At 40.8% G+C, this 25,439-nt stretch overlaps 2 protein-coding genes and 1 non-coding gene across 3 annotated transcripts; 1 reads left to right on the forward strand and 2 right to left on the reverse strand.

The window, feature by feature from the left end:
• Nucleotides 1-434: 434 nt before the first annotated feature.
• Nucleotides 435-1,370, reverse strand: LOC130592121 (uncharacterized). The gene is made up of 5 exons (XM_057396289.1): nt 1,318-1,370; nt 1,048-1,227; nt 850-960; nt 697-763; nt 435-609 (listed from the first exon to the last, which is right to left on the reverse strand). Exons 1-5 carry the CDS (start codon nt 1,335-1,337, stop codon nt 496-498), a joined length of 492 nt encoding a protein of 163 aa, XP_057252272.1. The 5' UTR covers nt 1,338-1,370; the 3' UTR covers nt 435-495.
• Nucleotides 1,371-1,815: 445 nt separating this feature from the next.
• Nucleotides 1,816-2,648, reverse strand: LOC130592124 (uncharacterized). The gene is made up of 3 exons (XM_057396293.1): nt 2,544-2,648; nt 2,085-2,460; nt 1,816-2,005 (listed from the first exon to the last, which is right to left on the reverse strand). The coding sequence occupies exons 1-3, from the start codon at nt 2,613-2,615 to the stop codon at nt 1,989-1,991; spliced, it is 465 nt and encodes a 154-aa protein (XP_057252276.1). The 5' UTR covers nt 2,616-2,648; the 3' UTR covers nt 1,816-1,988.
• A 12,383-nt stretch (nt 2,649-15,031) lies between these two features.
• Nucleotides 15,032-15,138, forward strand: LOC125494607 (small nucleolar RNA R71). Its single transcript, XR_007270846.2, has one exon. It is a non-coding gene; the product is annotated as a small nucleolar RNA R71 (small nucleolar RNA).
• Nucleotides 15,139-25,439: the final 10,301 nt, after the last annotated feature.

The following is a 25,439-nucleotide window of genomic DNA, read 5'->3' on the forward strand; positions in this document are numbered from 1 at the left end:
CAACAAGAAATTAAAGCCTAAGAATCTACATACTAGTTATAATATATCCTCATATAATCATGTTCAAAGAGAATTTGAGGTTAAATCACTTCATAATACATTTTGGGAGCGAAAAGGCCAAAATAGGCCAAAATAGGCCGGAAATGGCCTTTTCGTTCCCGAAATGCAACCAACAAGAAATTAAAGCCTAAGAATCTACATACTAGTTATAATATGCCTCATATAATCATGTTCAAAGAGAATTTGAGGTTAAATCACTTCATAACTACATTTTGGGAGCGAAAAGGCCAAAATAGCCAAAATAGGCCGGAATTGGCCTTTTCGTTCCCGAAATGCAACCAACAACAAATTAAAGCCTAAGAATCTACATACTAGTTATAATATGCCTCATATAATCATGTTCAAAAGAATTTGAGGTTAAATCACATCATAACTACATTTTGGGAGCGAAAAGGCTAAAATAGGCCGGAAATACAACAAACAACAATTGGAAACCTAAAAGTTACATACCTTTCGAAGATCAACAACATCTTTGCAATAGTTGACGATATCGAGCATGAACCTCATGACGTAATACCCACACGCAAGTCCACCTTCTTGTACCGGACACTAAAATTCACCAAAGATGCAATAAATGACATGTTATATGTGTATTATGTGTTTGTATAAAAGGATGCAAAAAATATTACATGTTACCTCGACTAAATACCAAACAGGAGCTTTTCCTTGTCGAAGTCCAGATGAAGTAATCTTCTTCATCACACTACATCAATACACATTATTATAAGATTAGATGTACATTTAATATTTAATAAGCTAAGTGTGCATATATAGTTTCAATTAGGCTACCTATTTAACAATGATTTGACTAGTAAGGACCGTATTGTTCCTTTACGCAAAGAATCAAAGTGGTAGACTTCGTTACTTGACACACATATTGCAATGAGTGTCCAATGGTTCCTACAACAATAAAAATAATGTTATTGTTATCGTAGAACAACTAATAGGTCAATTTAATTAATTAAAAAGTCAGTTTAAGAAGCATACGATTCAATGTAAGGAAGAAGAACGATCTTATATCCAAGACGAGAACATGCGTTCAAAGAATCCTTGAGATATACTTTCACCTCTTTTTCGTTTTGTACGCAACTGTCATCTCGTACAAAGCTTGGACATAACCAACCAAAGATTGGCTGACTAGATCGCCTCACATCATTGTATAATAGCCTGAGAATTCATATTGATAAAAATAAAACTTACTTATTATGGAAGTTATTATTAGTTGGATTGAATACTACTTAATTAATAAAGTATTACCTCATGAATGTTTGTATCATGGAAACATTCAACTCTTCCCCAAGTAAGAATTCTTTAATATCATCCTTAAGAAATGAAGGTCGATGTTTCCTCATCAATGTAGTGGAATTGGTGGTGCGACAACTTAATCTCAATCATTGCTCCATCGGCTGCATCACTAATGCACTCATGTAGCCAGAAGCACGGTTTAGTAAGGCGTTGCACCACCTCCATATCCGTAATGAGTGGATACTTTGCGAAGAATTCGTTCCCACTTGGGCACGTCGGCCTCCCTGAGGTGAAGCTACCTTCTTTCCCTTCCTGTCGGCCTTCCCCGAACCCTAGTAATTAGTTAAATTAAAAGATATTACTGACAATCATATATAGGAACTATAAAAGAAAACTATGTATATAACTTATGTTAGAGATTGTACCTGATATGCTAACCGCACCAATGCACGCGGCCATAGAATATAACTGCCAATGGAATCAGACAATAACTGTAGACCAACTCTGCATTCGGCAGCGGAAGAGGAAATGCTTCGAAACCGGTCACAATGTCTTCAACGCTGACCACATAGTGAATATCAGCTACTGGCTGGTTGTGCAATAGTGGCCGGTCCCTAGGGGGCTGTACAGATCCATAAGCCACGATAATGAATCTACCATGACCATCTCCTTGATTACATAGCTCACATGGTGTCTCTTCCTTTAAAAAAAAACTCTATTCAAGGTTAGTCTATGAAACAACATATTTAAGAACAATAGTTGTGATATTAAACAATTACCGTTAACTCCGGTTGTGGACGAGGCTGCGTAGGAAACAGGCTGCATAGGAACATTGCCCTGCGTGAAAGCACCAAAAGTCGGTAAGCCCATCTGCGCCAAAATGGCGTTGAAATTCTGAGTCATCTCCGCTCTGAGCTCCTCCCGAAGTTCGGCTTTCATAGCCTCCACATCTATGGAAGGTGATGAATTGACACTGGAGGTAGTGGATCTGGACGTAGAGGTGTATTGATCACCATACACCTTTCTCACCCCGAGGCGGACACCTCCTACGCCCCTCACACGTCCATACTGGTCCCGTCCTAGAGTCTCGTGTAAGGCATCAACTTGTCCTCTAGGAGTGAACTCACCAGCTGCCTCCTTTTCCTTCAAGCCAATCTGCATAAATGATAAGAGAGAAATACTCGTGAGCGCAGAAGTTATATTATTATGTAAATCAATAACTTATAATATGTACTTACAATGGCATTAGCTATCTGTTTTGTTCCGGGATCAGGTATGATTCTCTGTCCCTTTGCATCAACCCCATGCATGGAACACCACCAATCGAGCACTCTATCTGGTTGCCGCTGTGCACTGTCGTCGTAGAGCTAGTGCCCGATTGCGTCGTGGTCGACGCAACGTGGGGTAATGGTCATACATCCACGATTCTCTCGCCTGACCATACGAATGAGCACCCAGATGGTGGTAGTGCTTCCTAGATTTTGCATTCGCGCTATTTTTCTCACGAATTGCCTGAAACACACAAATATAAACAAAGGTTAGATATGGTGTTATATAATATTGGATCTGAAGTATTAAATCTTAGCTAGTAAAAAATTCTTACAACAACTTCTGGGGTAGTTGTTTTTTGTGCAACAAATGCATGCCACTGCTCAGCTGTGATATGCCTCCATATCTGATATGGAAGCTTGGAGGGATCCTCGAATGATGTGTCATGTGAAGCCTCAGAAGAAGGTGTTGCTTCCCCGTCGTAGATTTTCTTCTTCTTTGTTCCCCCGACTTTTCTCCGCTTCGTGATCCACCCCGACACTAGCTTGGCCTTGAAGTCTCGGAACCTTTGGGCAACTGCGGATAGAAACAGATTCTTCTTCGCTTCATCGTTTGGAATATGGAATTGATTCTACAAAGAACGCATTCACAAATTACTCAATATTACATAGTATATTTAACCAAAGTGTTAAAATTCTAAATAATTATACGCGAATCTTACCATAGTATCTTCCCAAATCATCTTCTTCAAAGACTCGGGGACCTCTTTCCATGAGTGGAGAATGGAGAGCTTATGCATGCAAATCCCAATTTGCATGGCATACTTTTGACGCCATTTTCCACAAGGTTGCCCCAAGTGATCGTACTCCAAAGTCATTAGGGTGGGTTTCCCTAGTGACTTTGTAGGTCCCCTTCCTTTCCTCTTTTTCGTCTGCAAGTTCTTACTTGCAATTGACTTTTCTTCACGGCGAGCCATAACCATTTGCCGTTGTTCCTTTTTGTGATCGAAACACTCATCCTCGGTAGTGTGTTCCGCACTCGTATCCGTATGCACATCCTCCATGTCCCTGAAATGGTAAAAAAACATACGAATTAATTAAAAAAAAATTGGCAAATTAAAAATGTAACTAGTATGGTGGGGGTAAGGGGGCAGTGGGGGGGGGGAAGGGGGGTCGCAGGGGGGGGGGGAAGGGGGGCAGGGGGGGAAGGGGGGGAGGGGGGGGTCTGCAGGGGGGAAGGGGGGGGGGGGGGGCAGGGGGGGGGTGGGGGGGTCGTGCAGGGGGGGGGGAGGGGGGCTGCAGGGGGGAGGGGGGGCAGGGGGGGTGGGGGGGTCTGCAGGGGGGAAGGGGGCGGGGGGTGGGGGGGTCTGCAGGGGGGAAGGGGGGGAGGGGGTGGGTGTGGGGGGGTCGCAGGGGGGGGGGAAGGGGGGGCAGCAGGGGGAGGGGGGGACAGCAGTGGGGGGGGGGTGCAGCAGTGGGGGAGGGGGGACAGCAGGGGGGAGGGGGTGTGCAGCAGGTGGGGGAAGGGGGGCAGCATGGTGGGGGAGGAGGGTGGGCAAGGGGGGGTAGGGGGTGGGCATGGGGGGGTGGGGGCTGGGCATGGGTAGCGAAAAGGCCGAAATAGGCCGGAAATGGCCTTTTCGTTCCCAAAATGCAACCAACAAGAAATTAAAGCCTAAAAATCTACATACTAGTTACATTATACATCATATAATCATGTTCAAAAAGAATTTGAGGTTAAATCACTTCATAAGTACATTTTGGGAGCGAAAAGGCCAAAATAGGCCAAATAGGCCGGAAATGGCCTTTTCGTTCCCAAAATGCAACCAACAAGAAATTAAAGCCTAAAAATCTACATACTAGTTACATTATACATCATATAACATGTTCAAAAAGAATTTGAGGTTAAATCACTTCATAAGTACATTTTGGGAGCGAAAAGGCCAAAATAGGCCGAAATAGGCCGGAAATGCCTTTTCGTTCCCAAATGCAACCAACAAGAAATTAAAGCCTAAAAATCTACATACTAGTTACATTATACATCATATAATCATGTTCAAAAGAATATTTGAGGTTAAATCACTTCATAAGTACATTTTGGGAGCGAAAAGGCCAAAATAGGCCAAAATAGCCGGAAATGGCCTTTTCGTTCCCAAAATGCAACCAACAAGAAATTAAAGCCTAAAAATCTACATACTAGTTACATTATACATCATATAATCATGTTCAAAAAGAATTTGAGGTTAAATCACTTCATAAGTACATTTTGGGAGCGAAAAGGCCAAAATAGGCCAAAATAGGCCGGAAATGGCCTTTTCGTTCCCAAAATGCAACCAACAAGAAATTAAAGCCTAAAAATCTACATACTAGTTACATTATACATCATATAATCATGTTCAAAAAGAATTTGAGGTTAAATCACTTCATAAGTACATTTTGGGAGCGAAAAGGCCAAAATAGGCCAAAATAGGCCGGAAATGGCTTTTTCGTTCCCAAAATGCAACCAACAAGAAATTGAAGCCTAAAAATTGGAGAAATTACACACACCTGAGTTTATGTCTCATGATTCATTGAGCTTCCGCCTTTTCTTAGGATCCTCAAGTACATGTATCCCTTCCGTGTGATCTACACGCATATAATTCTCCGACATATTTACATCATCTTCCACACGAATTTCAGGATAGGTAAAGGGGGGAGGTCCTCAAATGCATCATATTCTTCCTCATTATCAACATCACCAATACCGAGGATACTCCTTTTACCAGGTACAACAATTGACCACTTATGATCAGCAGGATCAGTTACAAAAAATACTTGCTTCACTTGTGATGCAATTACAAATGGCTCCTCAGTTTCACGTAAACGACTAAGGTCAACAAGGGTGAAACCGCAAGGATCATCGTTTCTTACACAACGGCGATTATTGTCAACCCACGTGCAACACAAGAGGCAAATATTAAAAGTACAGTAGTCCAGCTCCCAGATTTCTTGTATTCGCCCATAGTAGTTGCTTTCAGCATGTACAGGCGACTTATCTTTCGAGCTTGCATATTGTGTAGACGACGCCACAAGTGAAACACCACTATTTTGTTGCGATCTTGACTTGAGATCTTGACGTTCAGTCCAAAAAGTATACCCATTAATATCATAACCCTCATAAGAGCGTACAGCTTCACGAGGACCAAATGCTAACCACTTGACTGTTTCAGGAACACTTTCATCCAAATCATTGAGTACTCGTTTATGAAACCAATCAATGAAAGTCTTGTTATGCATTTGCGTCAATGCCCTCACTCCTTTTCCAGGATTGCTAACACGTAATTCCTCCATATGTTCACTTAAATAAGGATGGACATCTGGTACGTGATGCAATACAAATAAGTGAGCTTGTTTACGCTTTTCTACGGAAGGTGTGATCAATTTTGAACCAATTGTACCCTTGCCCTCAAGTCTGCCCTCGTGTCGGGATGTCGGAAGTCCAACAGGATCAACACTAGCAAAATACTCAGCCACAAAATTACTGATCTTTCACCCACAATCCCTTGAATTATACTACCTTCTGGTTGTGCAGGATTACGAACTTTATCTTTCAAAGTTCCCATATATCTCTCAAAAGGATAGCACCACCTCAAAAACACTGGACCACACAGCTTAATTTCTCGAACTAGATGGACAATGAGATGGACCATAATGTCAAAGAATGCAGGGGGGAAATACATCTCAAATTTGCATAGAGTTTCAACTACTCTAGTCTGCAAGGAATCGAGGGTCGACGGGTCTAGGACTTTGCTGCAGATTGAATGAAAAAATGAACACAGTTCTGTAATGGTGTGCCTCACATGCTTTGGAAGTATCCCACGAATTGCAATCGGTAAGAATACTTGCATCATGACATGACAATCGTGCGATTTCATACTCGATAACTTCAACTCACCATTTAAGGTAACAAAGCGCTTCATATTCGATGAGTAGCCAGTAGGGACCTTAATGCCATACAATGACTCGCAAAAAATCCGTTTCTCTGCACGCGACATCGTGTAGCAAGCTGGTGGCAAATAATTCCTCTCCGAATCCTCCACCTTTTTACTTTTCTGTGTTTCATCATCATCAACCCTTTCCTCCCCTCTTTTCTTCTTTCTTCCGTCCCTTTTCTGAGCCCACAACTCTGGTCGAATCCCCTCTTGTTCCAAGTAAAGTCGTGACGCCTTAACATCTTTTGTCTTACCCGGAATATTCATAAGTGTCGCGATAATAGCTTCACAAACATTCTTCTCTATGTGCATGACATCCAAACAATGTCTGACCTTTAGATCTTTCCAATATGGGAGTTTCCAAAAAATGGACTGTTTTTTCCATAATCCTGTAGGTCTATCAACCTCACTAGCAGGTTTACCAAAGACTGTTTCAATGCCCTTCACCTGATTATAAACTTCAGTACCAGTTAATGGTCTATGAGCAACTTCTTCTTCAACCGTCCCATCGAATGCCTTCTTCTTAAACCGATAGGGATGGTCGCGGCTGAGGAGCCTTCGTGTGCGCATATACACATGTTTGCAGCCCTTAAGGTGTGTAGATTTCATGTCATCTAAACAAATCGGGCAAGGTTGTTTTCCTTTAGTCTTATACCCAGATAAGTTCCCATAAGCTGGATAATCGTTCATAGTACAAAAAAGCATGGCACGCAGAGTGAACATCTCATTAGCATACGCATCAAATACTAACACTCCTTCGTTCCACATCTTTTGTAAATCTTCAACAAGCGGCTGAAGGTATACATCTATGTCATTTCCAGGTTGTTTGGGCCCCGATATAAGAAGCGACAGCATCATGTACTTGCGTTTCATGACCAACCAAGGAGGCAAGTTATAAACCACTAAAACTACTGGCCATGTGCTATGCTGCGAGCTGAGATTGCCAAAAGGGTTCATGCCATCCGTACATAATCCAAGCCTCAGATTCCTATCCTCATTACCAAATGACTTATGCACCCTGTCGATAGTTTTCCACTCAGGCGAATCAGCCGGATGCTTGAGCAGACCGTCTTTCTTCCTACGATCTGCATGCCACCTCAAATTCTTCGCATCTCCTTTCATTGAGAACATGCGCTTAAATCTAGGTATTATGGGTAGATACCACAACACCTTGGCTGGTGGTCCTTCACTACCTCCAGCTCCTTCACGCTTGTACCTCGACAATCCACAACGTGGACACTCATGTAAATGCTCATACTCATTACGATAAAGCACACAATCGTTAGGACAAGCATGTATCCGCTCGTACTCTAAACCCAAAGGACACATCAACTTCTTCGCATAATAGTACGACTTTGGCAGTTCATTTCCTTCAGGGAGCATCTCAGCTAAAACTTCCAACAACGATGTGAAACTAGAGTCCGTCCAACCAGCGTTCACTTAATGTTGAACAGTGTTACCACCGCAGAAAGTTTGGTGTACTTTGTACAACCTGGATACAACGGCTTTTCAGCAGCCTTAGACATAGACTCAAAAATACGAGGTCGTCTACACGACTGATCTTCAACCTCGTGTATCATCTCGTCTACCCGATCCCTATCATCATCTCCAAATTCATCATCCAAATTCTCATCCCCTAACTCATCATCATCCTTCTTTTTTTCTTCACATACATCATTCTTTAATCCAGAGCTTCCCATATACCTCCCCTGCTCACCATGCCAAATCCATACATGGTATTGAGGCCTAAACCCACGGCGAAATACATGCTCCCTAACCACATGTATACTACTAACCTTGCTCACATTTCTACAATCCAAACAAGGACAATAAAAGTCGACTGCTCCAGAGGATGTTTGATATTCTAATGCACTTCTACAGAATTCCAGACCCCATTCACAAACTCAATCGATTCACGACTACCATACATCCAAGTACGATCCATCTCATTCAAGAAGACCACCTCTAATAATTAAACACAACATTCATTATAATGCATCAATCATTATTAAAGTACACATACACTCACATATTCAAATCACACACGTATACAACAAGCTAAGATAGTCACATGTTCAATTGTATGCATGCAGTCAAAGGTCCTTATCACTCCAACCTAACCCATCCTTGGACGTCTAATCTCACTAGTGAATATATGCCAACTTTCCAATTCTAAGGAAAATCCGGCAGCATTTCCCTACAGTTCTCCAAGTACACAATGTAGATAATTGCTTATCTACATATGTACCCAGAGAACAATGTAGCGAAACGATAAGCCAAGATTTTCCTCAGAATTGAAAAGAAGACACACATTCACCACCTAAGTGAGATCAAACGTCCAAGAACAGCCCAAACCGGGGACTATTCAAGACTTACCCCTAATGAGTAAGTCTTGAACGGGTATCTAGGCATATATGATGATGATTCAAACAACTACTTATATATTTTCATATATATAGCTAAATCACATTGCGTTTTCATACAATCTCATATCAACAAATAATATTATATATACATTATAAAAAATACATATACATTCAATAAATTATCAACTTTGTCTACATGTTAAACTATCTATTAGTTACCTCTTAACACCAACGATGAGCAATGAAGAGAAAAGAGCTACTTGGGACTTTATTTGCCTTCCTTAGCCTCTTCTTCCTACAATTGACAAAACCCACATTGCACATTAATCATTTAATTCAATTAAGAAAAACAAAAGTAACTTAAAAATAAAATTAATTCATACCTTACTTATTAACAACTCAAATGGTGGAGAAGAGAAGAGAAGAGAAGAGAAGAGAAGAGAAGAGAAGAGAAGAGAAGAGAAGAGAAGAGAAAGGTAGTGGTGATGGTGGAGAAGAGAAGAGAAGAGAAGAGAAGAGAAATGTTGTGGGCGGCGCGCAAGGTGGTGGCCGAACCACAATGTTGGTGGAGAAGAAATGAGAAGAGAAGATTTTGTGGTGGAGAAGAAATGAGAAAAGAAGAAATGTTGTGGTGGTGGTGGTAGTGGTGGTCGCGCAAAGTGGGTGGTGGTGGTGACTAGCTCGCAAAATGGGTGGTGGTGGTGAGAATTAGGGCTCGCAAAATGGGTATGGTGGTGGTGTCGGTTTTTCGCACGAAATTGAAAGTGAAAGAAAGAGGGAAAGAGGAAAGAGAAAACAAAGGCGCGCATAGAAGATATCGAAAAAAAAACCCCAGCTAGTAGGGCTGCGCTACTTTCAAAAAAGCGCAGCCCTACCTAGAGAAGGGCTGCGCTTTTTAAAAAAGCGCAGCCCTTCACCTACAGAAGGGCTGCACTTTTTTTAAAAAGCGCAGCCCTTCATACAAAAGGGCTGCGCTTTTTTTAAAAAGCGCAGCCCTTCATCAATAGGGCTGCGCTTTTTTAAAATGCTCAGCCCTACTTGCGCAGCCCTTTTGATTTTTTCCCCTAGTGACATAAGTTGTTTGTTACAAACCGGTTCAATTAGATTGAACAACCACCACTTTCACTAACCAAATACCACCAATCTAAGATCAAGTTATAACAATAAGCTTCTAACTTGCATCTACTTTGAGTTTCATCCACCAATTCAACGATTAAGTGAAAGAATTAAGCAAAGATTTGATAAAGGCCAAACTGACCGAAAGAAGCAATAAGCACACAGCTTAATGTTTTGAGTGTAACTCTCTCAATTTTGATTCAAATGACTTAATTCCAAAAGGATAGCAAAGCTAACATATTTGTTTACATTGTTTCCAAATTTCGGCTGATTTGGACTTCCCTAGCTATGCCAACTAAGCTAATAAAATACAAGATACAAATATTACAAACTGTCCAGCACACTTTCTAAAAGCTAGCTTAGTTTCCTATTGGAAGTTACAAAACAGGAAAACTACCAATAGAATACTAAAGTAAACATATTAAAATATAACTCCTCAAAAGCTTGAACCATTTGCACCTCAAATGATTGCTGCCCAAAAGCTTCAAAGGGAAGCTAAGAAGGACGGCTGATCTGGGGCAGCAGCATACCCTCACTTGAAGTCTTCTTCTTTCATTGGTTTTGGCTTCCCATTGCCATGTGAACTTCATGTGGCTTCTCCTCTTCCTAAGTCTTCATTCAGCTTGAGTGGCACCAAAAAATGCAGCAAAACAACTCCTAATACTAGCTTATACAACCGGATTATAAGAGCTTATACTAGCTTAACTCTTAAAGCATGATTAACATAACTTAAGCATGTACTTAGGCTACTAATCACTTACTAAACTTGATTACCAATACATAATGTTGTTTAAGGTGTCATTAAGTATTAACTAATCTTGCTTAAGTAGAGATTAACATAGGATTAGCCTAATCAAGTTGCTTAAGTAAGGTTTAGAGTAAATCGAGCTAGTTAGGCTTAGAAATTGAACCTCCTTTACCATGTTCTCCTTTTGATCATGTAGAAGAAGACCTTGGTTGCTTGAACTAGATGCTCCTGCATCAACACCTTAGAGTCATTGGTCGGTGATGCAATAGCTTCTACCCACTTAAAGACATAGTCAACAGCAACAAGTATGAAATTGTTGCCTGAGGAAGAGGGAAAAGGACCCATAAAATCAATACCCCACACATCAAATAGTTCAACTTCTAGGATTTTGGGGCATCTCATGTCTACGGGAAATATTTCCTGTTCGTTGGCATGCATCACAAGACTTAACAAAAATACTAGCATCATGAAAAAGTGTTGGCCAATAAAAACCAGATTGAAGTACCTTTGCTACTGTTTTGGAGGCCCAGCATGGCCTCCACATGGAAGGGAGTGAGAGTGCTTCAGAATGTCATGCACCTCCCACTCTGGGATACATCGCCTGTAGATGGTGTCAGCACAGAGCTTGTAAAGCAAAGGGTCATCCCAAAGGATTGTTTGGCATCATGGAGAAATTTCTTCTCTGCTGGTAGCTCAGCTCTGGAGGGGTTTGTCCACTCACACAAAAGTTGGCGAAGTCCGCATACCACGGGGTAACAGAAGTGACTGCCAGGAGCTTATCATCAGGAAAGGAGTCGTCAATGGGAAGACCTTCTTCCATATCTTCATACTGCAATCGGGACAAATGGTCAGCCACTACATTTTCTGCACCCTTTTTATCTCTGATCTCCAAGTCGAATTCTTGGAGCAGCAAAATCCACCGAATGAGTCGAGGCTTGGCCTCCTTTTTGGCGAGGAGGTACTTCAATGCAGCATGATCAGTGTAGACAATGACTTTAGACCCAAGCAGATAGGTCCTGAACTTGTCCAATGCATAGACCACAGCTAGCAGCTCTTTCTCTGGTGGCATAATTGACTTGAGCTTCATCGAGTGTCTTGCTAGCATAGTAGATGGCATGGAGGATGTTGTCTTTTCTCTGACCAAGGACAGCTCCCACAGCATAATCACTGGCATCACACATAATCTCAAATAGGAGGGTCCAATCAGGAGATCGATGATAGGAGCAGTAATAGAGCTTGCTTGATCCTGTTAAAAGACACTAGACACTCATCAGTAAACAGGAACGGGGCATCCTTGAGGAGCAACTGAGTAAGTGGTTTAGCAATTTTAGAGAAGTCCTTGATAAAGCGGCGATAAAATCCCGCATGACCAAGAAAACCTCTAACACCCTTAACATTCACAGGAGGGGGTAATTGCTCAATCACTTGAATTTTTGCTTTGTCCACCTGGATGCCTCGTTCAGAAATAATATGACCAAGTACCACTCCTTCAGTAACCATGAAGTGGCACTTCTCCCAGTTCAAGACAAGGTGGACATCCTCACATCTTTTCAGTACTTTAGTCAAATTCAGCAAACATGCATCAAAATCAATGCCATACACACTAAAGTCATCCATAAATACTTCCATGATGGACTCAATAAATTCAGAAAATATGGCCATCATACAACGTTGGAAAGTAGCAGGGGCATTACATAGGCCAAAGGGCATCCTTCATATGCAAAGGTACCATAAGGACATGTAAAGGTGGTCTTCTCCTGGTCATCTGGGTGGATAGGGATTTGGAAGAAACCAGAATAGCCATCTAGATAACAGAAATGAGAATGACAAGCTAGACGTTCCAACATCTGATCAATGAAGGGAAGGGGAAAATGGTCTTTCTTAGTGGCAACATTTAATTTCCTATAATCAATGCACATACGCCACCCAGTAACTACTCTTGTAGCAATTAATTCATTTTTCTCATTTTTAACTACAGTAGTACCGCCCTTTTTAGGAACCACTTGAACTGGACTCACCCACTTAGAATCAGAAATAGGATAGATAATCCCAGCATCAAGCAATTTCATAACCTCTTTTTGACAACTTCCTGCATATTCGGGTTCAAACGACGCTGACCTTGTATACTAGGACGATGATCATCCTCAAGATGAATTTTATGCATGCAAAAGTCAGGGCTTATGCCTTTCAAATCATCAATGTTATATCCAATGGCCTTTTTATGTTGTCGCAAAACAGACAAAAGTTGAGACATTTGACCATCATTTAATGCAGCACTAACAATCACAGGGCAATTTTCAGAATCATCCAGAAAAGCATATCGCAGAGAAGGGGGAAGGGGTTTCAGTTCAGGTTTCTTTACCTCTACCGGTGGAGTAGCACATACTAACCGTTCATCCTCATGAGTGGTAGTACCATCAAGCTCGACACAGGTAAAAGCTGCTTCCCAAGCATCCACTTCAGTAGTCCGGATAATATCATCACCTGTGGAAGAGGTAAAACAAAGCAAAGCCTCCAGTGGATCCCGCATAAGGGATTGAGGCATGTCATCATTAACCAGCACATCAATGACATCTATTCTGTAACAGGCTTCCTCTAGCATGGGACTTTTCAAAGCATTGGTCAAACTAAAAGTTACCTTATCATCCCCCACAGTCAAAGTTAATTTCCCATTTTTACATCTATGACAGCTCCAGCAGTATGAAGGAATGGTCTCCCTAAAATGATTGGGATTTGAGTATCCTCTTCCATGTCAAGCACAACAAAATCCACAGGAATGTAAAATTTACCTACCCTCACAGGAACGTCCTCTAAGATACCTAGGGGGTATTTAACAGAACGGTCAGCCATTTGAAGAGTAATGTTGGTACATTTTAAATCTCCCATGTCAAGCTTTTGCAAACAGTAAGGGGCATGACACTAACACTAGCACCTAGATCACATAAGGCTTTGTCAATAAATATGGTGCCAATATTACAAGGGATGGAGAAACTCCCCGGATCTTTCAATTTAGGAGGGGATTGATTTTGCAAAAGAGCACTACATTCTTCAGTAAAGGCAACAGTTTCTACTGCATTAAAGGCTCTTTTCCTAGTCAAAATTTCCTTCAAAAATTTAGCATATGCAGGTACTTGAGTAATGAGTTCAGTAAATGGAACAGTTACCTGAAGATTTTTCACTACCTCCATAAACTTACCAAGTTGGTGATCCAGCTTATTCTTTGATAGACAAGTGGCCGAGGAATGGAACCTTGATCGCAGGAGTGGTGGAGGAACTGTTTTCAGGTACTGTCTGCTTCTCTGCATTTGTGTTGGTGGTAGCCTCAGGAGCTGACGAAGTTTCAGTTATGTCTGCATTTTTTTCTGGCTCAACCGGACCATCCTTAGGCATTGGGGGACCATCATAATGTGTTCCACTCCTAAGAGTGATGGCATTGGCAGTGTCCCTTGGTTGCATTGATTGTGAAGGTAAGGCCCCAGGTGGCCTACTAGCAGAAGAACTAGCCAACTGAGCTAGTTGAGTCTCCAACATCTTGTTATGCGTGCCCAAATTTTCCAGTTGAGCTTTTGTGTCAGCTTGAAAAGCATTGAACCCTTCTGCATCTGGAACATCATATTCTTCAACTCTGTCATGGCTGGGTCAGCAGGAGGAGCAGGCTGTGGAGGTGCTTGATTTCTCTGAAAACCAGGTGGAGCTTGTTGGAGGTTGGTATTGTTGACCCTGTTGTTGAGGTGGATATGGTTGTTGAGGTTGAGGGTTCAACACATTAGTACTCCTATATGAGAGGTTGGATGTGTCTTAACCCAGGATTGTAGGTGTTGGAATAGGGTTGAACTGGTTCCGAGGTTGTGACTGGAAAGCATTGACGGCCTCACAGTTATTTTCCAGCGCAGGACACTCTTGAGAGTTGTGCCCAGATATTCCACAAGCATCACAAATATGCACATTATAGTTAGAAGCACTAGCCATCGCATTAACACTCATGTGGAGGAATCATTACCTAACTTCAGGGAATCAATTTCTGAGTTAGAGTAGCTAGTTGCCCAGACAGTAGGAAATGGCTTCAACATCATGTTTACCTCCTTTTTCAAAGAGGAACGAATGGTAGAGGCTTGATTAGATGCTAGCTTCTCCAAAAGTTCATACCCTTCCTCAATTGCTTTATCCATGAAGAACCCACCAGATGCTCCATCAATTACCCGTCGTGTATCTGCATCAACTCTAGTGTAGAAAATCTGACACAAGTACCACTGGTCCAACCCATGATGAGGACATAGACGCTGCAGATCCTTGAACCGCTCCCAAGCTTCATATAGAGATTCACCAGGATCTTGGGTGAAAGTAACTATGGCATGTCTCATATCTGCAGTTTTCTGGTAAGGGTACCACTTGATGAGGAAAATCTTGGAAAATCTGGCCAGGTGGTGACGGTGGAAGGCAGCTTATTATACCAGAATAAAGCTTTATCGCGCAGAGAGAAACCAAATAGAGGAGTTTCATCTCATCAGGAGTAACACCAGCTTGCTTCTGAGTAGCACAACACTGTAAAAATCTCTGCAGTGCTGATTTGGGTCTTCAGATGGTAACCCAGCGAACTGATTGTTCTGAACCATATTCAGAAACATGAGACTTGATCTCAAAATTTGTAGCAGCAATAGTGGGCATCCGTACCCCAGTAGGCACGTTATCAGGAGATGGTGTGGCATAGTCTCTGAAGGTTCGAGTAACATTCTCACCCATGTTGACAGTAATAGGTGAGGTGGGGTTTCTTGGTGTGGGGAAGATGGTGGAGAAGTGTGTCTTTTGGGAGGGTGTCCCTGCAGACAGCTTAGCTTGTTTAGTTTTCTTTCTGAGTCTACGAGCGGTCTTTTCAATCTCTGGATCGAACGGGATGAGATTTGGAGATTTCAATTTCCTGCTCATACACCAAAAACACTAAAACAAACGTGAGATGCTCCAAAGAACAGGTGTTCTTCAGAGTAGAGGTTAGTTTAATACTATAATTCAGACAAAATAAAATAAACCGTCTCCCCGGCAACGGCGCCAAAATTTGATAGGCTAAAGTCATATCACCTAATCAAAAATAACCTAAGGTCCACTAACTAGTAGTCAGGGAAGTCAGGATCGAATCCACAGGGAGAAGTTATACTATGTATCTGAATCTAATATTATACTAAGAAATCAGATGAATGGTTGTGTTACTAAGCTAAACAGATAGCAGAATTAAATATGAAGGTGTAAATATATTAATAAAGTACTAGAATCATGGATCACTATGCATACAATTCGGGAAATCAAGGATAAATAATAACCACCTAGTAAGTCAACTGTCTAGGGCACATGTAATTTCTCTCGAACATTACCTCCCTCAAAGATCACCCAGCCGCTCTCGCATAGTCAAGGGTCACTTTGCCTAATAATTGAAAGCCTATACGGTATCTCTCCTCTCGAAGTAGATTCAGTATTGCAACAATAGAAATATAAATCAGGCCTAACTTATAATCCTAGCATGAAGAATCAATCAAAGGAAACAGTTGAAATACAAGATAATCAAACTAATCTATCAATCCCTCATTGCATACATAGATCTCCACAATTCTAGATTAGAACTACTCACTCATAATCATGAAACAATAACAAGAATCATATAAAAACTCATACTTTGAAACATGGCAAATAACTAAGAAAACAATATAATTAACAATGGAAGAAATAACAAAGAATAAAGAAGAAAGATTACCGAATTATATTGAACTATGAATAAGCAAAAGGTTTGATCTTGAATTGAAATCACAAAGACTAAATTAAGGTTCTTGAAACACTCTCTAGAGAAAACTAATAATAATAATAAAAACTAGATAGGAGCTAATAATTCTGATTTTTCTATTTATACAAGCCCTAAAACAATAGAAGAAAATCTCGAAAGAAGGGCCCGTAATCATTAAAACAACCGCGTCTCGTCAGCCGCCCGATCGGGCCAAAGTCGCCCGATAGGATTGGGCTCCAAAGCGAAGAAAAAGGCAAAACCATCAGTCGCCCAATGTGATCGGGCTGACCCGCCCGATGGCATCGGGCGGTCTGATAACATGGCAGGCAGAAGTAGCTGGAAGGCGCCCGACGTCGGGACAGGTCGCCCGATCGGGCCGAAGACCGAATTACGACAGGGCATAAAACGCCCGATCGGGCCCGCAGCAGAAATATGAGAACTGTTTTCTTACCCGATCGGGCTGGGCCGCCTGATCCTGTCGGGCCGGTCAATCTAATCTTCGTTTCTTGTTCTTCCTTTGCTCAAAGTCCCGGAAACATCCTCGGGATCTAGAAACTCGGCATCTAACCCCTCTAATCCACTGTGCAATCATGTAAAGTAGGTAATAGCTTCCAAAACCTACAATTCAATACAAAATAGCAAACCACAACTAGATGGAGAGAGTTAGTACCAAATGGCTCCTAAGAGCACCATAATCACAACTTTTAGCACATAATTAGGGGAGAAAACTCTATATAAAACCATAACATCACCCTGACTTTTCATTTTTGTGCACCAAATACCCTTTTTTTAACTGTCGTTAACTCACCGTTAACTTTATTTACCATTTCGCCACAATTAACTCCTAACCCTAAAATCTAAACCTAATCCCTAACCCTAATCTAAATACTAACCCTAAAATCTAAACCCTAATCCTTAATCCTAAGCCCAGCCCCCTCCCTTCCCCCTCCCCCTCCACCATCCCTCCACCATTCCCCCCACCCACCTCCCTCCGCCGCAACCCCCACCCCTCCCCCGCCGCAGCCCCCTACCCCTCCCCCTCCCTCCATCACAACTCCCACCCCCTCCCCCTCCTTCCGTCGCAACTCCTACCCCTCCCCTCCCTCTGCCGCAACCCCCACCCCCTCCCCCTCCCTCTGCCGCAACCCCCACCCCCCTCCTGCAGCCCCACGAAGTGTTTTCAAACACCAAACCCCCACCCCTCCCCCTCCCCTTCCCTCTGTCGCACTCGCTTTCTCTCTCCTCTGTTCGTGGTTGTTACCTCGAATTCCCTACGAAGTTTTCTCTCTCCTCTGCTCACCGGAGCTGTGGCATCACAGTCGCGTTTTTCTCTCTCTCCTTCGTTGCTCTAATAGTGAATGCGGGTTTGGTTTGGCGAACGCAGGGGAGCCGGTGTTCGAAGGGGAAGGGTGGGGGTTTGGTGTTCGAAAGGGAGGGTGAGGGGTGGTCGCCGAACGGATGAGCAGGGGTGGGGAGGCCGGCACGCGCAGCGTCAGTGGGGGTGGGGGTGAGGGAGGCCGGCACGCACATCGGCGGTGGGGGAGGGGGAAGGGGAGGGTGAGGGGCTAGGGTGGGGTGGAGGTGAGGAAGTGGGGGTGGGGGCTGCCAAGGGGTAGGGTTAGGGTAAGGGGGAGGGTTTAAGGGTAGGATTAATGTTAGATTAGGGTTAGGTTTAATTAGGATTAGGGGTTAATGCTAGTAAAATCGTAAATAAATCTAACGGTAGGTTAACGACAGTTAGGAAAAGGGTATCTGGTGCACAGTTTTCGAAACTCAAGGGTATATGATGCATTTCTGAAACATTGAGGGTATATGGTGAATTTCTTGATTTGTCGGGGGTATTTGGTGAAATAACCGTTTTTACTATAAACATGGATATCATCTAAGTAAACAACAACAAACTTGTTTAAAAAGGAACGAAGTACCTCATTCAAGAGTCTTATGAAAGAACTATGGGCGTTGCATAAGACAAAGGGCATCACCATCCACTCATAAAGACCTTGCTTAGTCTTGAATGTTGTTTTCCACTCATCCCCTTCTCTAATTCTCATTTAATGATAGCCACTCCTAAGATCAATTTTCGAAAAGATCGATGCTCCATTGAGCTCATTAAGCATATCTTCCAATCTAGGCATGGGAAACCTATACTTCACAGTTATGTTATTCATAACCCTACTATCAATGCACATCCTCCATGTTTCATCTTTTTTAGGCAGAAGCCAAGCCGGAGTCACACATGGACTCACACTTTCTCTAACATATCCCTTTTCAATAAACTCTTCAATTTGGCATTCCAACTCTTTTGAAGCACTTAGATCACACCTATAAGCTGGGTTATTAGGTAAAGGCGCTCCCGGAACCAAGTCTATGGCATGCTCAATGCCTCTCAAAGGTGGCAGCCCTTGTGGAAGTTCTTCCGGAAATACATCTTTAAACTCCTCCATGAGTGCATTAAGCTTCGATTCACGTGGCTTCTTTTCACTAACCATAGCATGTCTCACAAACAAAGCATAGCACAAGCCCTCTTCTTCCACCTCTTTCTCGAACTCCTTACTTGAAAGCAACACGCTAGACCTTCTTTCTTATTTCTTGTGGATCACGTCACTAGGAGCCAAAGGATGCAACCTTATCCTCTTTGTTCCAACTAGAACTGAATACACATTTGAGTCCCCTTCATGAATCACCTTTCGATCAAATTGTCATGGTCTCCCTAGAAAAACATGACAAGCACTTATAGGAAGTACATCACACCATATTTCATCGTTGTAGTTTCCAATTGAGAAAGAAAGTAGTGCTTGTTTCTTCACCTTTAACCCCGTATCATCAAGCCAACTTAGTTTGTACGGGTGTGGATGATCCCTCACAACAAGGATCAACTTCTTCACCACATCTGCCGCCACTACATTAGTGCAAGAACCATTATCAATGATCATGTTACAAGTGTTTTCACCCACCTTGCAACGAGTATGAAACAAGTTATCCCTTTATTCTTTGCTTGGAAGACAATCAACATGTAAAACCCTCATAACAACACCAATAATTCTACCATCATCTTTGGCATATGCATCCTCCTCATCATACTCACTATGTTCTTCTTCTTGTGGCACGAATTCATACAACTCCTCCTCTTCATTCAAAGTCATATATTGCCTTATAGTAAGAGCTTTCTTGGTTGGACAGTTACTAGCAATATGTCCTCTCCCTTGACACTTGAAACACTTCCTATTCTTCTTGTGCGCGGAACGGAGCTCCGATGCACCGACAGTAGGGTTGGGTCATGACGGCTTGAGGGTATTGGTGGCGGCAGGAAACTCCGGCGCGGTGCAGCAACACAAATCAGAGGGCGCGAGGGGTTGAGCGAGAGAGAAGAGAAAGGTACGAGTGGTGGTGTGGTTGGGTGTGGGTGGTGCAGCACAACAGTAAACGGAGACGGAGGTGGTGGTGGTGTGGCAGCATTGCTGCGGTGCACAGCAGAGGAGCGCGAGGCTCGCGTGGGGTTGAGCGAGAAAGAAGGGAAGTGTAAGGAAGGGAGAGATAGAGAGGTGCGGGTGCGGTGCAGGTGGCCGGAGAGCGCCGGTGGCAGGTGGGGTGGTTGTTTTTGGCGTTGCGCAAGCAGATGGCAGATGGTGGTGGTGATGTGGGTGGGGACCCGAAACAGAGGAGAGAGATGGGAAAATGGTTTTTTTTTGGGTTTCTTTGGGTCACATTTTCCGGCGAGTTTCCAGCGAATTTGTGACTGAAATTTGTGTTGTTTGGAAGGTGGTTCGTAGGTGGTGGTGAAGTAAGAGATGAGAGGAGGAAGTTTGTAGAATTGTTGTGTTCTTGGTGATGGATTTCAAGGCCTCTTATAGTGGGTTTATGAACACTAATTTAGTAGTTGGGAGGAACAAGATGGAAGTAAATATTCTGATTTTTGACTTGGGGAAGCTAAGAAAATGGATTGGTGACAGATTTTTGACAGAGGAAAAAGAATGGAGGGTGGTGGCATGCTTGCCAAGTGCCCATGGAGGAGTGGGGAAGAAGGCAAGAGTAATGGAGTGTTTGACCATGGAAGACTTTTTGATCTGTTTTCCCTTTTTATTTTGTAACAAAAAATCAGAAAATTATACTACTTCTCAGTTCTCACTCTACTTCACGTGGCCTTGTAAACTTTAGTGATGTATGGATATTTTTGTGCTTTAGTGAATCAACAACAAAACCAACCTTTTTGTTTAATTCATGAACTATAAATTATTGACAATTAGGTAGTAACATTTTTAAGTTGGAAATTTTCATTTTGAAATTCTATATTCGTTTTATTATACTTTGCTTAATTAGTGAAGCGATATAAAGTAAATTTTAACTACTTATTATAATTAATTACTCACTTTTAATACGCTTAATTTTTCAGGATATTACACCCCACCCCTATCTCTAACCCTAACCCCATCCCTAATCCATTAGAGGATGATCAGTTGTTGGCACTTGCTTCAAAGGTTCCTCAACTTGATTGGGGTTGTGTTTATCACTTGTGCATTTGATTTGCTAACTCTAAGGTGTTAGTGTGCATGGCCACATTTAAGGAGGATATTTAGACATGCACTATGCCACACATTGTACTCTAGGTTGTGTTACGCATTGTGTTAGTTGAGTTCAACTAGAACTCTTCATATCTTTATTGCTTTATGTTTTCTAATTTGAGTTGTATTATAGGTCATGGTTTTGCCTACATTATTAAAACGATGGATTTTACATGATTCAATCTTATTTGGAGTTTGATTAGGATTATGACTTAGGGACGTGTATTTTCAAAAGTGCGAGGGTACCTCGTGAATTTTTTGAAAACTCGGAAGTATTTGGTAAGAAAATCATTATTTTAAGTATTGAGACATTTACTTTTATTAATAAAGAAGCATTATTATTTTTGGTTAAAGTCGCCCGGTGCAAGTTATTTTGTTAGTTAGTAATTAGTTGCCGAAAGCGTGTTAGTCACGTGGCGGTATTACTCCTAAATTACTCAAGTATTATTTACTAAATTATTTATCTAAAAGACTTTAGAGGTGACAACTCCTTCTCTCTTCAATGGGGACATAGTACTTCCAAAATCAACCCCAATCCCACCATTATTATTTCAGTTTCAACCTCACAAGTCACAATTGTAGCATCCACCACCTCGCAAACCAACTCTTGCTCTCCCTCCGAACCCGACGATAGACCTGAGCCAAGTGCCCAAAACCGCCACTTTGATCATATTCCCTGCAATTGTAACAACCACTACTTTGACCGCGTCCGTAACCACAATAGTATTTGAAACTGCCAACTTAACCATGTCTGTCACTCACCGGTGGAGGAAGGAGGGAGGATTAGAGAGAAGTTGGAACCAATAACACTATCTTTTGAAATTTTAGATATGTCGTTCCCATGTTGCTTTCTATCGAAATTTCAGCATTCTTCTCTTTATTATTTTTCTTCTTCCAAGAAAACCCCAACCCCTTTCTTGCCAAACTGATAAGTCATTTTTATATATAGTTTTTATATGCATTTAGATTACATTTTAGAGCATTTAGTTTCATATTTAGGTTCATTGTTGCGTTATATTCTTAAGTTATGCTTTTCTATTCCTATTCGGTATGTTTTCTTGTTTTTTATGAATTTCAGGCGTTAAAGACTTATTTGGAGTATGATTAGCTAAGTTTGAGGATTAGAAGCACTTGGAAGGAAGCTACAATAAATAAGGATCGTTTGCATATTTCATCGTACGAATTTGAGCGAAAACGAAGCGGAAAATCATTAGAAGAAATGTGGAAAAGAGTCACGTCTACTCTTCTGATCATAACTTTTTATGTTATTCTTAAAATCGAGTAATTCCAGCAGATTTGGAAACTAGACTTGAAGATCTTTCCAACGATAGGTGGCACGCCCCGAGGAGACTTTTAGTCAAGGAGTTATGCCTTCCGGAAGATTGCACTGTTTCTGCTGGAATCTGCCACGCGTACATGCGGATCACTAATCCGCCTATTAATGATTTATTTAAGACTTTCCTTATCTTGTAAATTACTTTCCTAGTCATATTAGGTTAAAAGATATTATTTAGATTAGTTTTGATTCTTTTTCTCTCTCCCTCCCTCCTTTCACGTTATTTTATGATTTTCTAGGTTTAGTTTAGTCCTCTCTCTTTCTCTCTAGTTTTTAGTTGTAGACCCTAGTTTTCATCTCCTTCATTAATTGATGATTTCTTTTAGTTTCTTTCATTGATTTCTTTGATTATGTTTTCTTTTATAGTTTTAGATTTCATTATTTATTTCATGATAGAGTAGTTTTTATTTCTAGGGTTTGGGAATCCATGTTTATATAATATGATTTGATTGATATTTATTTGTGGTTTGATTATTTATTGATTTCTCTAATTGATTAGTGTTTTATTGTTAATCTTGCAACCTGATCAATTTTTTGATTAAATATTGTTAATATCGAGTCATAGATCGAGAGATAGTACTCTTTAGAGGCTTACCTACAATTAGCAAATCTGATTATGTTGAGCGACCGTACTAGCATATGTTGATTTGAGAGTGTTAATGCCTGACCAAGGATTAATCTGTGCTCTAGATATCTGATTAATTGAACTATTGATGATATTTTGATAGATTATAGTTATAAACATGGTGAACCATTACCCTAGATCCTTTTTAGTTTGATTTTCCTAGTTTAATTAGTTTAGACTTCAATTCAGATATTTGTGATCTTGTTTAGTTTCTCCATACCTTAGAAACTATATTAAAGCGACCATCTCTCTGTGGATTCGACCCTACTTATCCTACTACATTGTTAGAAGGTTTTGCAGGAATTATTTTTGACAGGTGTACAACAGCCTATCAAATTTTGGCGCCGTTGCCGGGGAGACAGTATTGTTTTATTTAGTTTTTTTTGTTGGTGAGACTATATTGTATATTTTTTTTTTCCTTTTTGTGAATCTTTTTTCTATTTTTTATTTTTTTGTATCATGGAGTCATGCTATTTTGATGATGGGGATAATTATTTTGCTAGGCAACATAGTAATAATTCTTGGAATTCTCATGTTTACAGTTTTGATGCATCATATCAAAATCTTCCCAATTTTTGCATGAGTCCTCCTGAATTACCTAATATGATATGTGAACCCCATATACATGGTAGTAATTTTAGAGCAATTTTTTCTTTTCCTCAGTATGAGAATGAAGTGTTCTGGAAGTATTATCATAGGCTTGGTGATTTTATTGGTCTCAATCATGGAATTGAACTGCGGGATATGTGCCTAGTGATTTATGAGGGGTTAAATGAAGAGACTAGGATGGTGGTAGAATTAATGTCTAATGGGGATTTTCTATTCCAATCACCATATTATTGTTGGGATTTAATTGTGTGGTTGGCTAAGGATACTTACGAGTGGGAGATATCTTCATCTGCTCCTTCACCCCAAACTTACATGACACCACTCCCTTATTGTTCTAATTGTCAGTCTAATTGTCATGATTTTTCTTCATGTGATGTGACTTTAGTAGATGATTTTGACCCCTCTTCCCAATTAGAACGCCAATCTGCTAAGAATTCTAGCCTCAATCCGTTTATTTATGATGATAATGAGGGGTGGATAATAAATGAGAGCTATTGGGATCATGATAAGATGGAAAGAACGACTAATGTGATGGATGTTTTGCACGAGGAAGAATTCATAGTTGAAATTTCCTCTCTGGAGGAAAGTCAAGTTGAGTGTGAGGTGATTTATGAGTCTTTATCGGTACCACCTACTGTTTTTGAGTCTCATGTTCCATTCTCTCAAAAACTTGATCTTATTCCTTCTTCCCCTGTATTATATCCTCCATCGTTCCTTCTTTCTCCCCCTTTGAATGACTCACATGATAATGTAAATAACGTACCATTAGTTTCTTTTTCTTCTTTTGAGTCATGTAAAAACACTAACGTTTTTTCTTTTTCTCCTTCTTGTAAATCTAATTTTTCCTTTGATTTTTCTTTTTGTAGTTTTAGTAAATTTTTAGGACTAACTTTTTTTATTTTTCCTTTTTACTCTTATATGATATGCTCTGAGATGTTTGCAGGAACGCATGATAAACTTCTTCGAGCATTGAACTATTATGAGTAATCTTCTTTTTAGTTAGTTGATTTATGTAATTTTTTTTCTTTGTCTTTGGATTTACTTGAATTCGTTTTTTCTAATTTGTTTTAGTCTACTAACGAACTAATAAAATTTGTGAGTTGTGCAGCTCTCTGCCCAGCCTGCTAGTTATTTTGCGTTAGATGGCTTACCCAGCTACCAATGGGAGCCATGATAAAACGATAGCAGCTAGAGACATAAAGTGTCTCTAGGAGGACTAAAATGCAAATAAAATGTGGGAAGAAGTTTGGCTGAGAAAAAAAACAATAGATATAGACACTTTTGTCTATAGCAAAAGCTAACATCCATGTGGCAACATATAATTAGCACACATGTCACAATATTGTTTATCCAAAACAAATTACTTTTTGCAATTTTTAAACTTGTATATCTCAAGAAATGTATTTTAGAAAAAAAAAATATACTAATATTCATATATTTTTATTCTCTACAAATAGACATCCATTTTGATATAATTTCATCATATATCAGTTTTAATTACCTTCCGTCAAACAAGTGTATTGTTATAAGAAACAAGTGTATTTTAACAAGCAACAAGTGTATTATATGGGGAAACAAGTATATGTTAACAAGAAACAAGTGTATGTTAACGAGAAACAGGTGTATTGTTATAATAAGAAACAAGTGTATGTTAACAAGAAACAAGTGTATGTTAACGAGAAACAAGTGTATTGTAATAATAAGAAACAAGTGTGTTCTAAAAAACAATTGTATTTCAACAAGAAATAAGTGTATTTTATTAAGAAACA

This window comes from Beta vulgaris, chromosome 1 (assembly GCF_026745355.1).
Source record: "Beta vulgaris subsp. vulgaris cultivar EL10 chromosome 1, EL10.2, whole genome shotgun sequence".
NCBI lineage: Eukaryota > Viridiplantae > Streptophyta > Magnoliopsida > Caryophyllales > Amaranthaceae > Beta > Beta vulgaris.

Excerpts from the sequence above, each read along its gene's own strand:
- LOC130592121 (XM_057396289.1), bottom strand. The coding sequence starts at position 1,337 with ATGATACAAACATTCATGAG. Across the intron at positions 961-1,047 it reads CTTCTTCCTTACATTGAATC|GAACCATTGGACACTCATTG; the intron begins GTATGCTTCTTA and ends TTATTGTTGTAG. Across the intron at positions 610-696 it reads CTGTTTGGTATTTAGTCGAG|TGTCCGGTACAAGAAGGTGG; the intron begins GTAACATGTAAT and ends GGTGAATTTTAG.
- LOC130592124 (XM_057396293.1), bottom strand. The coding sequence starts at position 2,615 with ATGCATGGGGTTGATGCAAAGGGACAGAGAATCATACCTGATCCCGGA. Across the intron at positions 2,461-2,543 it reads AACAGATAGCTAATGCCATT|ATTGGCTTGAAGGAAAAGGA; the intron begins GTAAGTACATAT and ends TCATTTATGCAG.